At 46.8% G+C, this 15,834-nt stretch overlaps 1 protein-coding gene across 3 annotated transcripts in view; it reads left to right on the top strand.

The window, feature by feature from the left end:
* LOC147424765 (uncharacterized) overlaps positions 1 to 15,404 on the top strand; it is a 30,735-nt gene extending 15,331 nt beyond the window's left edge. For all 3 annotated transcript variants that reach the window (XM_086500780.1, XM_086500781.1, XM_086500779.1), the window contains exon 6: positions 13,976 to 15,404. In XM_086500780.1, coding sequence (XP_086356906.1) covers positions 13,976 to 14,100 — 125 coding nt within the window. In that variant the 3' untranslated portion in view covers positions 14,101 to 15,404. The remainder of the gene's footprint in view (positions 1 to 13,975) is intronic.
* Positions 15,405 to 15,834: the final 430 nt, after the last annotated feature.

The raw sequence follows: 15,834 nt of genomic DNA, 5'->3' as shown, positions 1-15,834 counted from the left end.
AGTCTCTGTTGCTTTTCTCAAGGAAAATCTCGGCCCAATAAAGACTACCCCCAGGTAAGTGTATGCATCTGTATACTCCACAATCTCCTGACCATATTTGAAAGTGGGTACTGATCTCCTGACCCATTGCGGTGTGGTGTTAAACACCATAACCTTGGTTTTACCTAGGTTTACACACAATCCACTATCCTCTGCAAAATTGTGTAGTGCATCCAACTGTCGTTGCATACCTTCTGGTGAGTCAGATATCAACACAATATCATTAGCATATAGCAACAATGGGATCCACGTCCCTGCCAGCTGTGCACCTCTGTCACCCTGTCTATCGATGTAATCAGACACCTCATCAACATACATACCAAATAGAGTAGGAGACAATGGGCAGCCCTGTTTCACGCCAATGGTAGAGTGAACTAAATCAGATACCCCTTCCGGAGTGCGTACCCGTCCCATCACTGATCTGTACAAAGCCATAGTCCCCCAAATCACCTCTATGGGCACCCCCATCTCCTGTAGTCTGCACATCAATCGAGCTCTTGGTACCATGTCAAATGCTTTACGAAAGTCCACAACGCTACAATATATTCGTCTCCCATGTGCTCTGCCCTCCTCAATGATGGCCTTGAGTGTCAGAATATGATAAAGAGTGGAGAAACCCCTCCTAAAGCAGGCTTGACCTTTTGCTCGTACCCCCTCGCCCTCTGCCCAATTACTCAAGTGTTGCTCCAGGATGGATGCATACAACCGTGCCAATGTGTGTCCAACCATGATAGTGCGGTAGTTCCCAGGCTCTGTAGGGTCACTGGCCTTGAAGATGGGCACAATATTAGACAATCTCCAAGTCTCAGGTAATCCCTCACACATGGCACGATTGAACAACACTGCGAGAACCTCCATCAGCATATCCCTGGCATGTATAAAGTGCTCCGATACAAGACCGTCATGATCATATGCCTTCCCGGTCTTCATTCTGTCGATGGCCCTTTGTACCATCTCAGGTGTAAAGAAAGTGCTCGTAGTTGGGCAAGGCTTGGTAGGGTCTGGAAGGGGTTCCTGTCCAGGAACCGTATATAATGATGTCGCATATTGGCCCCACACCTCAGGTGAAGTAATCACTGGGGGAGGGGAGTGCTCATGGAAGAGACGCCATGCCTCTCTTGAGTCCCTACTCAAGAACATCTGATACAAGTCTCGCTCCATTTGGGCTAGGTAAGCTCGCTTCTTCCGTCGCACAAGGCGTCGGAAAGCAATCCGAGACTGTCTGTAAGTGATGACTCCTAAAAGAAGATCCCTTTGAAGTTGGTCTCTCATCTCTCTGCACTCTTCATCATACCAACTATTCTAGGGCATGCTCCCAGAATGTCGTCTCTTGCCCGGCTGAGTGTGTGGGTATGCCACTGATGCAGCCCCATGCAATGTCTTAGTCAGTAGCGTGGTGCACTCCTCCACTGAGAGGCCTGTACCATTTGTGCCAGCTGTGCCTTCTAATAGACGGTCCCAGATCTCCTCTGAATAAACGAAATCACTCTCAAGAGTAAATGTATAGCGGGTGTGTGACCTGCCTCCTGATGTCTGGGTTGTACTATACTGAAATTTAACGGATAGTGTCAAGAGAGCATGGTCTACTGCTATGCCCACTGGCCTAGCTCCCACTGTGAAATCCTGAATGCAGGGGATAAAGCTCGGTTGTGTCATAACATAACCCACTGTACTGGCCCCATGTCTATGTGGGAAGCATGTGAAACCGGCTGATCCAGGAAATCGCTGTAAGCCATTAAGTATGGCTAATCCATGTGTAGTCGTCATTTCCATGAGGTATCTCCCATACTCCGTTTGCTCTCTGTCATCTGAGCATCTGTCAAGCCCCAACTCACCCACATTCATCTCTCTAAGCATCTCATTTGAAGTGTCGTAGAAGACTGTCTGCGAGTTGCCCGTTCGGGCATTGAAGTCCCCTAGGAGAATGATATCACCATCCCTGGAAAACTCCCAAATGTCATCATCTAGGATAGAGAAAGGCGCTTGCCCTCTGGATGCGGCATACATTGATGTACTGGGAGGAAAGTAACATATGGCAATATATAGGAATCGACCTGTGTCATGTCTCAGTCTCACCCACATATATCTAGCATGATCATCTCTTCGTACAATATGCGGTAATGGTTGTAGTTCCTCTCTGAATAGCACTGCTACTCCTCCTGAACCTCTACTCCCGTGCTCAGATCTCGCATTTGTCCCGTGAGCTGTTTCCCATCTGTATTCGACCACATGTGGCATTACCTGTCTAGGGGCCTGTTGAGTCTCTGAGAAGAACACAATATCCTTGTCTTTGAAACTCTCCTCAAATGCGCCCACGTCCAACCTCATAGACCCATTACAGTTCTAGGTAGCCATCTTCAGTGTGGTCCCATAGGTCTCGCACCGTCATGCAGTACGCCGCTCTAAAATCACCACCCGTCCATCTCTGTAGAAGGATATCTTTCCCTTCTCCCTTGCACTGTAATCTCTGGCATTACCTCTCTCATATGTGCGAGCTGTGAGAGAGTCAGGTCATCACCGAGGAAAATACCTGTCTTTTTGAGAGTAGGCCTCTTCCTCAAGAATTCCTTCTTCTCTTCCAACGAGGAGAAGCGTAGTATGAGAGATCTCCCCTTTGAAGACTCTCCCGTGCCATCACTTTTCTTACCTACCCTCCATGCCTTCGTGTGCAAAGGCTTTTCCATCCCCATCATGGATGTAAGGCTTGTGACCTCTTTCTCCACATTGTTTATGTCCTCGAGACCGGTCACTCTCACATGCAGTGCTCGCATCGGCCTTCTTTGTTCCTCTTCGAGAGTCATGTTGATAAGCGTCGGTGTACAAGGAGTTTCTTGACCTTTCCCTTTCTTGGCGACCTCAATCCATTTTTCAGCCTCGTCCGCCTTTTTCTGTGTCCTTGTTATCATCTCCGCCCATGAAGATCATCCTTACCTGTTCCTTAATTTCCTTGATTTCATCTATTACCGAGGGTTGAAATTCACCTTCCTCTAGTCCATTGCTTACTCTATCAGCAAGCTCTCGTTTAAGGGCTGAGACTTCTTTTTTGAGTACCCGTATCTCGGCCTTTGGGTTCTCCTGTTTGAGGGCTGAGACTTCTTCTTTGAGTGTCTGTATTTCTGCGTTAAGGCTTTCTTTCTCCTTCTTCCACTGTGCGCCCTCATTGAAGACCATCTGAAGGAGGTTGGCCTTCTCCTTCCACCATCCTTCCATCTCTGTTTTCCACTCCTTCATTTCCCTCTCCATCTGCGCCATCCGCTTATTCGTGAGCACGAAGGTTGCCTTTGCTCGCGGCTTGCAAACAGGTGAGACATTGGCGGCTTCCGTGTCCTGTGCAGGGTCTTCTTCAAGTGGATCCATTACGGTGAGGCCCAAAGAATGAGAGAGAGAGAGAGAGAGAGAGAGAGAGAGAGAGAGAGAGAGAGAGAGAGAGAGAGAGAGAGAGAGAGAGAGAGAGAGAGAGGTGCGATAGATAGGTTGAGGAGAGGGGCGGGGGGGTTCGCGATAGACAGAGGAGGGGGGGGGGGGGGGGGGGGGGGGGGAAGGGGTGCGATAGACTGAAGGGGGGGGGGGGGGGGGGGGGGCGCGATAGACAGATAGGGGGGGGGGGGGAGGAGGAAGGGGGCGATAGACTGAGGAGGGGGGGGGGGGGGGGGGGGGATAGATAGGGGGAGGGGGAATAGCTGAAAAAATTAAAGTTTAAGTTAAATTAAATTAAATGGGGAGGGGGGGGGGGGGGGGGGGGGGGGGGGGGGGGTTGATATACGGAGGAGAGGAGCGATAGACTGAGGAGGGGGGTAAAAGTAACCTTAAATTAAAAAATTAAAAGGGCGGGGGGGGGGGGTGGGGGCAGCGCGATAGAGTAGAGAGGGAGCGAGGCGGGCAGCGCGAGAGAGAGAGGGAGCGCGGGGCAAGGGGTGCGGGAGAGCGCGCGCGAGAGAGAGGGTGCGGGAGCAGCAGGGGGGAAGCGCGAGGGGCAGGGGCGGGCAGGGAGCGCGAGGGGCAGGTGCAGCATGGGTGGGGGCAGCACGAGAGAGAGAGAGAGAGAGAGAGAGAGAGAGAGAGAGAGAGAGAGAGAGAGAGAGAGAGAGAGAGAGAGAGAGAGAGAGAGGAGGAGGAGGAGGAGGAGGAGGAGGAGGAGGAGGAGGAGGAGGAGGAGGAGGAGGAGGAGGAGGAGGAGAAGAAGAAGAGAATTTTAACGTAGTAGAAACTATGCCAAGATACCTTAAAGATCTATCCGACGAGGAGAGTTGAACTCAAGACCTGTTATTCAAGAGGGAAATGGCATAACCAATCTACCACACGGTAGACACATAGTGGCGGAGTTCCACTTTCAGATGCATTGCCCCCAAAACCTTGGTGCCCCTTTCGGTATTTCTTTTGTATCGCTCTTAACAAAGCTACAACTGCCAGGGAACCCTTCTAGCTTTTAAGTGTTCGAACTTGTGTTCTTCGATTCGGCCACTTTTTGGTGCTTTACAATGGTCCTCTTCAGTGGAATAGGCCACACGATCATTTTGTGACAGATGATGGAGTGGATGCGGATGATGTTGAAGGCACAACATGGGCACTTTTCAGTCGCATGGTTTTTATGAGATGCTACAAGATGGTTTTTAGAGTAGATACCTGAGATCATATGGGTATCTAGCACTGGACTACACGGTTTCGCTACACCGACTAGAGGTGGATAGAGCTTTCGCAGACTTGTGTAGGCTTTACAGCCAGTGGCTTCCACACCACTTTTGATGATTGATTGTGTCTTACTATGGATATATCTTGTGGTTGTATGGGTGGTCCATAAGTGCCACTATATATTTTTAGGGTTTTTCCCATATTTATGTATGTTGACCTTTGGCCGAACTCGATGTAATGCGCGCGCGTGCACACACACAAATGAAATGAAATGTTATATTAAACGTCTTCAAAAGGCCAAAATGACCTATGAGACCAAAGTGATACTACAAAAATAAACTGAAGTAAAGTGAGAGACTAAAAAGACTAAAGCTAAAAGACTAAAATTGTCAAACTAAAATCATCATCATCATCGTCAATGCCCGAGGATTCCTGGCATCGGGCATTGTCCGAGATAGTATTGCATTGGTCGTTGAAGAGCATTGTTGATGTCCGCCTCTTTAAATAGTTGTACTGAGCGTCTCCCATATTGTGCTAGAATAGTCTTGATCCTGTGATGGAGTCTCCTTCGATGTGGTGGTCCCCCACGTAGACGTGGGTGTCTAGCTCTCCTGAGCTCAGTGGCTGTGTCCACTAAAATACCTTTGATATAAGTGGGATCTGAAGTCTGTTGTGCGGCATGCTCATCGGGCTGTTGAGTCCCTGCTCTACAGAAGTCAGTGATCTCCCTCTGTGAATGCCTCCCACTGCTTGGTCTCCCCCTGTGTCTGTGCAGCTCTAGCAAAAACAACCCGAGAGCGAAAAAGAGAGAGAGAGAGAGAGAGAGAGAGAGAGAGAGAGAGAGAGAGAGAGAGAGAGAGAGAGAGAGAGAGAGAGAGAGAGAGAGAGAGAGAGAGAGAGAGAGAGAGAGAGAGAAATGAAATGAAATGATATATTAATGTCTACAAGAGGCCAAAATGACCTATGAGACCAACTGATTACAATGATGAGTCTAGTACCAAGTCTGGGTACAAACAAGAAAACTACAAACAAAGAACTGATAGGAGTGCTACCGACTCCTATGGGTGGCTGGTAGGCTGAGAGAGAGAGAGAAATGAAATGAAACGAAACGTTATATTAACGTCTTCAAAAGGCCAGAGTGACCTATGAGACCAAACTGATACAAAAGTGGTGAATCTGTTACAATGTCTGAAAAGTGTGAAAGTGTGAAAATAAATGTGAAAAACTAAATACAAAGTATTAGATAAACTTCTTAGGAGCATTCTGGGTGTCTGGCTAGAATGCTTCTAATCCTTTGTTGTAGTCTCCTCCGGTGAAGTGTGCTTCTGCATCTCGGTCGTGGTCGTCTCGATTTCCTAAGCTCAATCGTCCTGTCAATGAGGGTGCCTTTAGTATGAATGTGGGTACTCCTTTGTACTCGCTGCTGGCCTCTTGCTTCTCCTTCCATTCTTGCTTCTCTCGATCCGAAGAAATCTGTGATCTGCCTCTAAGGCTGTAGTGCTCTTTGTCTTCTCATTAGATTATCCCTGTCCCATATCCCCTGTCCCAATGTAGTTCCAGTAGGTACAGGCCTAAGCACCTTTGATCTTGGTATTGCATGACTCTATCTAGAGGTCCAAAGCCTTCTTTAAATAGGCAATGGAAACGCCCACGTATCTCATAGTATACCGTGCAATGGCATAAGTAGTGTAATTCTGTCTCCGGCTCCATTCCACATAACTTGCAAATTCTGCTCTCAGGTGGGATTCCCCTAAATCTGCCAAATTCAATTTCCAGCTGGTGTGAGGATGTACGAATCTGACCAATAGCACATCTCAAACCATGAGACAGGTGGGTATCCATGTAGCTCGGGTGAATCACAAAACCATCTTCAAATAGCTGTAGGAAGTTTTCTTTGTAGTCGGCCATCTTCGTGCCCAAATCTTGTGTAGGGTCTACCCATGTCCTCTTAGTGTCCAACTGTATAAGATCTTGGTGGATGATTTTATTAATCTCCGTTCGTGTGATTGCCAGTGATGGAGCCTCAAGAGAGTATTGGAAGGGGGGTAATCTTTCCATACTGAACCCGTGTCTCTGAAACCACGAGGACAATTGCGCATAACAGCATGATGTATCTCCTTTCATTGCTAATTGTCGAGAGGATTCGAGGGCCAATCTAGTATATCGGCAATTATTTGTATCCCATAAACCATGTATAAAGGACACTGATCTGGTAAGAGCTTCAGTTTCTATCGGAGGGGCAGCTAGTTCCGCTCGGGTAATCGCGTGTGGTACGGAGGCCTTGGCTCTAATCATTCGGGAAATCATAGATACCAAAGGTCTCTCCATTGACTTCCAATTATCCTGATCCACAGATGGTCCCCAAATCTGGACCCCATAAAGCATAGCCGAAGCCACCACAGTATCAAAGAGCCAAAACTTTGTTCGTGGTTCCTGAAACTGCACTTCTGAACACATCCTCTCCAACCCTCCCAAGGCCGCAGAGGCTCTGGACAATCTAGCATCCGCTGCTTTCTTAAGAGTAAACTTCGGTCCTGTAAATACCACACCAAGGTATGTGTATGCATCTGTGTACTCTACTCTATCTTGGCCATATGCAAATGTAGGTGCCGATCTCCTAACCCACTGCGGTGTGGTGTTAAACACCATAACTTTGGTTTTACCCAAATTTACCGACAGTCCGCTGTCCTCCGCATAACTTTGGTTTTACCCAAATTTACCGACAATCCGCTGTCCTCCGCGAATTTATGTAATGCATCTAACTGCCTCTGCACTTCATCTGGTGATTCTGCTATTAATACAATATCATCTGCATACAACAACAGAGGAATCCATGACCCTGCAAGTTGAGCACCTGTGTCACCCTCTCTATCAATGTAATCTGATACCTCATCTATATACATACCAAATAAAGTAGGGGACAGTGGGCATCCCTGCTTTACTCCAACGGTGGAATGAACAATGTCGGAATCCCCTTCTGGAGTACGTACATAACGAGTTACTGACCCGTATAAGGCCATGATCCCCCAGATAATCTCTTTGGGGACCCCTAACTCTTGCATTCTGCGCATCAATCTGGCCCTCGGTACTGTATCAAAAGCTTTCCGAAAATCCACAAAGTAACAATACATCCTTCTCCCGCTTGCTCTTCCTTCCTCAATAATGGCTCTGAGCGTAAGAATATGATCTAAAGTGGAATAATCCCTCTTGAATCCAGCTTGCCCTGTTGCCCTTATGCCCTCATTCTCTGCCCATCTACTCAATTTTTGTTCTAGAATGGATGCGTACAGTCGGGTGAATGTGTGACCCACCATAATGGTACGGTAGTTCCCCGGTATCATAGGATCCCCTGACTTGAAAATAGGTACGATAGTAGATAATTTCCAAGATTCAGGTAATCCTTCACACATGACCCGATTAAACAGACGAGCAAGGACTTCTGAAAGTAGATCCCTTGCATGGATCAGATGTTCTGCTACTAAACCCTCATGATCATATGCTCTTCTTGTCTTCATCTTATCAATGGCTTTTTCCACCATTTCGGTAGTAAAGAAAGTACTGGTAGCAGGGCATGGCTCTAGCAGATCTGGTAATGGAGGCTGTCCAGATACCGTATATAATGATGTTACATATTGACCCCAAATCTCAAGAGAAGTAAGTGTCGGAGGCGATGAGTGCTCGTGAAATAAACGCTAGGCCTCATGTGAGTCCTGACTCAAGAAGAGCTGATATAAATCCTTCTCCAGCTTGGCTAAAAATGCCCTTTTCTTGCGACGTACTATACGCCGAAGAGCAATCCGAGACTGCTTATATGTGATGATCCCAAGTGTAAGCTCTTTCTGGACCTGGGTTCTCGTCTCTCTGCATTCCTCGTCGTACCAACTGTTTTGAGGCATGTTCCCATATCCTCTCTTCTGATCAGGCTGAGTATGTGGGTATGCCTCTTGTGTTGCTCCATGTAGTATCTCTGTTAGCTGAGAAGTAATCTCCTCTACAGTATATACTGGCTCGGCTGCCCACATCCTATTATAGATCTTTTCCACATAGCTTGAATCAGTCTCTGGCGTGAAAGTATATCTTGTGTGTGTCTTCTTCCTTTGTACTTGAGAGGCATTGTATTGGAAGGAGATTGATAAGGTCAAGAGAGCATGATCCACTGCAATCCCAACCGGTCTGGGTCCCACCTTAAAGTCCTTGATACTAGAAATAAAGCTTGGTGAAGTCATGACATAATCCACTGTACTGGCCCCATGCCTGTGCGGGAAGCATGTGAATCCCCCAGATACAGGGAAATTCTCTAGACCATTAAGTATGGCCAAACCATGTGTAGTTGCCATTTCCATGAGATGTCTCCCATATTCAGTGTGTTCTTTATCCTGTGAGTTTCTAGTAAGCCCCTCCTGTGATAAATCCACTTCTTTGAGCATTTCCTCAGAAGTATCATAGAATACTGCTTGAGAGTTGACCGTTCTGGCATTAAAGTCTCCTAAGAGAACGATGTCTCCATCTCTAGAGAACTCCCATATGTCATTATTCAATATGGAGAAAGGGGACTGTCCTTTAGGTGAGGAGTAGACTGATGTACTTGGAGGGAAGTAGCATATAGCGATATATAGAAATCTACATGTCTCGGCTCTCATTTTCACCCACATATACCTTGCTTGTTCATCTTTCCTGATAATCTGTAGTAGTGGTTTCAGCTCCTCTTTAAATAAGACTGCTACTCCTCCTGAACCCTGGCTACCTTGTAGAGATCTCTTGTCTGGTCGACCAGCTGTTTCCCATAAATACCCCTTCACATGTGGCATAAGCTATCCCGGTATCTGGTGTGTCTCTGAGTAGAAAACTATGTCTTTGTCCCTAAAGCTGTCTTTAAAGGCACCTACATCTAGCCTATATGATCCATTACAATTCCACGCCACTATCCGGAGCGTCGCCCCATAGGTCTCGCACCGTCATGATGAGCGCTTTTCCAAAACCACTACTTTCCCTCCTCTATTAAAGGGGATTTTCCCCTTTTCTCTTGCTGCCCTGATCTCTGGCATCACTCTTGCATGTGTGCCACTTGTGCCAATGTAAGGTCATCTCCCAGGAAAATATCGGTTTTCTTAAGAGTTGGCCTCTTCTTTAGAAATTCTTTCCTTATTTCTATATTCTGGAAGCAGAGAATAAGTGCCCTATCCTTTACGTTTTCCTTCTCCTCGATTCCTTTCTTGCCCACTCTCCGTGCACTTGTGTGAGTAGGCTCTGTGATGCCCATGCGTTGTAGCAGTTCCCTCACTTCTTCATCTACATTCTCTGTGTCATTGACTCCTGTGACCAGCACATGCAGAGCCTGATTCTTCCTTTTCTGCTCTTCCTCAATGGTCATATTAATAATGGTGGAAGTAGGTGTGGTCTCAGGCATCTGGGCCTTCCCTTTCTTTGCATCCTCAATCCATTTCTCTGCTTCATCAACCTTTTCTTGTGTCTTAACAAGACGTTCCGCCCATGAAGATGCCGTTTTCGATTTTTGTTCATCTCCTTCCCGTAGAGCTTTCATCTGATCCTTCATGTCCTCGAGCTCCTTGAGCACCTAAGGTTGGTCGTCTCCCTTCTCCTTAGTTGCAGATTTGCAAGCCGCAAGTTCTCCTTTTAGCTCGATTATTGCATCTTTTTGCCCCATGCGCTTTTCCATATTTGTTCTCCATGCTTCAAAACTTGCTACTGCCTCATCGAGTTTCTTTTGCATAACGCATTCTGTGACATTTACTTCGGCCTTGGATTAGGTTTCGTAATTCCGTTTTTACGATCTGAATTTACTCATTTTGTATCCCCCGGATCTCTTTCCTTAGTTCTCTTATCATGTCTCCATACATGGAGTTCCTGCAGCTCTCAGCGTTCCCGTGCATTTCCTTCCTGATGTCATCCCTTATATAGTTTAGCTTTGATTTGAGCATCACCTGGACCTTCTCCATCAACAGCTCATCATGTATCCTGGAGGTTTTCCCAACTCGTAAGGATCTTGGTGATAGTACAGTATCTCTGTTTCTCCGTTTGAAAGTAGCCGTTGTTTTTTTTGGGGTGGTGTAGCTATCTGCACTCGGCCCTTCCCCTTCGGTAGGCGGATCCATCGAACCCGAGCCAGAAATGTGGGGTAGGGTACTAGGGTGAGGGACTGAGAATAAGGCAAACTTAAAGGTTTATCTTAAAGCTTAAAAGCCTTTGCATGTACTATGAGTGGCTTATCTCCTTTGAATTTATAATTGTCTGCTGTTACGACTTGAATAGCTCACTGAAATATATAGGTAGAATAAGGCAAACTTAAAGGTTTATCTTAAAGCTTAAAAACCTTTAAACTTTAACGTAGGAGATCTTTGTCTTTCTACGCGTAGATGAAGAGGGGGGGGGGGGGGGGGGGGGGGGGGGGGGGTGCCGGGGACTTGCTACGCGTAGGAAGTCCTTCTACGCGTAGAAGAACTTGCAGAGAGGAGAGGGCCTGTGTGCGTACGGAGCAGGTCTCGCGCTGGGTTGGTCTCTCTCTCTCTCTCTCTCTCTCTCTCTCTCTCTCTCTCTCTCTCTCTCTCAGCTGCTCTGTGACCTGCGCACAAGGTGACTTGCTGCTCTCTCGCGTGAAGCTGCTCTGTGACCTGCGTGCCCTGTCAAGCCATCCTCGCATGAGGAGCAGCTGGTGTGAGGAGTTTCATGTGAAGCTGCTTTGTGACCTGCACGCCCTGTCAAGCCACCTGAGCGTTTTGTGGTGCTCCTTGCGCATTCTACTCTGAGACTTGTGCGCCCTATCCTATGCCCTGTGCGTGAGAGAGTTGCTGAAGACCTGCGCGCTCCTTGCCCTCAGCCCTGCATGCTCTGCTGCATCTGCGCAATCTGCACCGCAGCTGTCCCGTGCAGTCTTCTTCCCCGAGAGAGAGAGAGAGAGAGAGAGAGAGAGAGAGAGAGAGAGAGAGAGAGAGAGAGAGAGCGGAATGAATGTTATAACTTTGCTCAAGATGAGTGCTCCGAACTGTGCTCAAGGTTCCTTTTGTTCTTATGGAAGGGAGAGCCTTCCGTGCTTAATGATAGAGTGCAATGAACACAAACAAAGTGAATGGACACTGTGCTTGAAAGTGTATGAGACTGAGAGATAGAGAGAGAAGAGAATACGACACCAGAGACGTTTTAAAACCCTCCTCCGAAGGCCCCACTCTCTACGGCGAGAGCGGTCTACTTATGATTGCACAAATCTCTACAATGCTTGGACTTGCCGACGATGTCGACGACGATGAGACGGGCTGAAATCTGAAAATGCCAAGGGCTGAAATCTGCAAATCTTTATCTGCTGAATTTTGACTCTATGTCGATGACGACGGTACGACGACGACGTGCTGAAAACGCAGATGCTGAAATCTGCGTTTTCTGGGCTGAAACTGTAAACCTTGCGGAAATTGACCGTGCGGCGAGGAACTGCTGCGGGAAGGTGAGATCTGCGAGGTTTGGGACTTGATCTGCGGTGTCTAAGGGCTGAAAACTGAAAACGCTGATGCTTCTTGGTGTTCCGTCGCGGTGAATCTGCAAAACGCTCGAACTGATCTGCAAATAAAAAACACTAGGGCTGAAAATGGTTTTGCTGTCGCCGGATGTTCTGCAAATGCAAAACGCTAGGCTGATATGCTTCTTGCTATTGCCAGAAATCTGCAAGATCCAAAAACGCTGGCTGATCTGGTCCAAAACGCTAGGTTGATGCTGTGGAGCAAAAACGCTAGGGCTTGGGGTTCTGTTGAGAAGTTGCCTGTTGAGCTCGTGCTCGTGCTCGTGCTGCTTCTTCTGCCAAATAGTGCTAGCCTTGGTTTGCTTATATATTATCTTACCCAATTTGCCCTACTCAGTTTCCAACAAAAGTCACTTAAATTAATAAGTGAAAATAGGGAAACTAGGCTAAATACACTGGAAAATTTCGCTGAAGGATTTTGATGGGAATGCTTATGATCATGCTGTGTGCAACCAGAGGATATGCATCTACACTAAGTGTCTGGACATGCACGGTCTGCGAACAAACTCACAAAAGTGCCAGATCACTTCCTATTCTAGACTGACTGAACCAAACTGAACCCTGGTCATGCTGTAGCTTGTCCACGGACACATAGGGTTGGATGTGTCACGTGACAGAGAGAGAGGAAATAAAATGCTTATGTATGTCTGCAGAAGGCCTAAAAGACCTATGAGACCAGAAGAAAAGTCATCGTCATATAATCCAAATGTACTGTACAGAAAAATACAAAAGAGTAAAGGAACAAATGCTAAATTGTGAACGAATAAGTGAGTCAGTAGAGCCAGCTGGTGGCCTATTTGCCAAAGCTTGACCTCCTCAGTGTGGTGCCACATTAAGTACCTTCACATGAATTCTCTCATGGGCTGGTGCATCATGGCATCATCTCCTGCTCTATAAAGAACATCGTAGGAATTGCTCTGTCTCTCAATAATTTCTTGGATGTGGCAATGATAAACATGTCGGTGACGTGGTCTGAGACTCATGAAAGGTACGAGGGTGTCAAATTCTTCTAATTTCTGTAGCTCTATCTAGGAGAGTCCCATGACCTTAAAACTGCTGCTCTGGAACAAGAATAGCCCAAGGCATTTCTCATCTCTGGTCAGCCTAATCCATCACCCTGGACAGAGGCCCGAATCCCTCTTTGAAGACAATGAAATTGTCCTCGTATGTCCTAATATATGGAGTCCAATGGTAGTCTGTCTCTGGCTCTAAGTCAGCAGATCGGTTGCTCTTGGGGTACCGATGTACAGTCACCTGAAGACAGACAACACCACCACGAAATGAATCGAAACAGAAAATACTTGAACTTGAAAGAGAACTGAATACTTGAGACGAGACAGTGGGGCAGAGTTCCCTACTCAGATGCACTGGCCCCTAAGGTAGGTGCCCCTTGTGGTACGTCTTCATTGCTTCAATCTTTACAGTTTACAGCTGCTTGGAGAGCCATTCGCAACTGCTAAGGCACAAGTCTCTGCAGTGGCTCCCTCCAGGCCTCCTATTTAAAGGCACTGAGGCCCTGCTTTTACAAGTTGCCCCAAAGCAACTGCTAACAGTTTCTGGCACCCAAAAGCCCAGGAAGTTAACTGCTTTCATAAGTGCATCGAAAAGCTATCAATGATCTGCCTGCCATGTCTTTTGGGAGTTTCCCCTTGTTGTAAATGATCCTCTCTGGTGGGGTGATGTAGCCCTACGGGTAGTTTGCTAACTAAAGAAAGCATCTATTTTGTGCAAAATGAAAAAGGAATGTGTACATGGGTAATGTTATCTTGTTGTGTGTTGCAGCTTGGAGGTCAACTGAATGGCAAGGACAAAGCATGTGCAAGGATTATCCCAAAGGGCCTGCTCTAGCAGCCCAGACCACATCAGGAGCTAAGGTTACCCCAGCTAAGAAGGGCAGGCAATCTTGAGAAGCGCCAACATCGACACCTCCAAAGAACCAGTTGAGGGCACCAGCAAAGGGGATAATGCAGGTAGTGAAAACAAATGTAAGCTCTCCGGCAGGCGAAGACTGGAGAGAATCAACGTAACCAGAGTATTTGGAACTGAAATGAGAAAGATCTGCACTTTATCTTCTTCATGAGGCAGCTGAAGCCTTTTTCTCATTGCATATTCCCAAGAGACAATGTCCCTTGCAGCACACCCACATAGAGTCACCATTCAAGGTTACCCCAGCTAAGAAGGGCAGGCAATCTTGAGAAGCACCAACATCAACACCTCCAAAGAACCAGTTGAGGGCACCAGCAAAGGGGATAATGCAGGTAAGGAAAACAAATGTAAGCTCTCCGGCAGGCGAAGACTGGAGAGATCAACGTACCCAAGAGTATTTGGAACTGAAATGAGAAAGATCTGCACTTTATCTTCTCCATGAGGCAGCTGAAGCCTTTTTCTCATTGCATTTTCCCAAGAGACAATGTCCCTTGCAGCACACCCACATAGAGTCACCATTCAAGGAAACATATAACCACTAGAAAGGATAAGTTGAAATAAAACAATTTTTTCCACCCAATGGACATAATAACAAGAAATGAGAGATATACTGCTTGTCCCTCCATCCAGAAAGCCTGTGGTTGAGGAGCCAAAGTATGAAGAGGGAACCACAGTAGAGATACAAGGGGCATGTGCCATCGCTGAACAAGAAGCCTCGGACAATTCTCACCATTGCAAGTATCTATCATGAGAAGCCTTGTCATGTTGTGTCCGACTATAGCTGCTCAAGGAAGGAGGTAGCAAGAAAAGCCGGCTCTCGGAGAGGCCAATGAAGATTTTGGTAAGGTATGCAGAAGACAGCAACCGCATTCACACATGCCACATCATGTACATGGAAGGAGCCGGGCCCAACTATAGACCTCTATTATGTGTGGTGCTCCTCAAGTACGTTCTAAATCCTTATGATTTACAAAGAAGCAGATCCTTGGGTGGTAAACAATGCCTATCATTGCCCTACTTCACCAGTGCACATGTATCGACTAAGCTAAAGCTAAGCTTAAGGACATGCAAAGCTCCATATTCCTCTTGATGGTTCACCTGTTTGTCATCTTGAAGATGGATTTTCCTCTTGCTACGATGTTTAAGACAAATTTGCTGCTCAAATTCTGCTCCAAGCACTGCTTTTCTCTTGTGCAAAGCAATACTTTCAATGTTGTATTATTACTTTGAAGTAGAGCATCCCGCAATGGTAAATATAAAATGCGAATGCATATGATTACATCTACTACTAGGGCAGAAGCACATTCACAACTCTCTTGCACGTCAACAATTCAGCAGACTATTTTTAATTGGGATGTCAAGATCTTCCGAGCATGATACAAATTCCATGTCACTGATTATGTGCATCCAAGACGATGAGTGCCCAAGCCTCACATTGGGTCATGGCATTCTAGATGATAGTGAAATGATAGTGCTGGAAACTTCACGAAGCAAAGGGCGGTTTGGACCCAACGATGATGCCCTCTTGCTTGCCATCATCATGGACATGGGTCTCGCCTAGGGAGCTGGCATCACAAGCAAGGTGTAAAGAGTCTCATGAGATGATTGGTAAAGAAGAAGAAGAAGAGGAGAGATTTTTATGTTGTAGAAACAATCCCAAGAGACTTCCAAAGATCTGCTTGACAAGTCTTGAACTCAAGACCTGTCGATACTCA

This window comes from Adiantum capillus-veneris, chromosome 25 (assembly GCF_014529385.1).
Source record: "Adiantum capillus-veneris isolate H3 chromosome 25, ASM1452938v2, whole genome shotgun sequence".
Classification (NCBI taxonomy): domain Eukaryota; kingdom Viridiplantae; phylum Streptophyta; class Polypodiopsida; order Polypodiales; family Pteridaceae; genus Adiantum; species Adiantum capillus-veneris.
The sequence above is the reverse complement of the archived record's forward strand: the minus strand, read 5'-3'. Positions and strand labels throughout refer to the sequence as shown.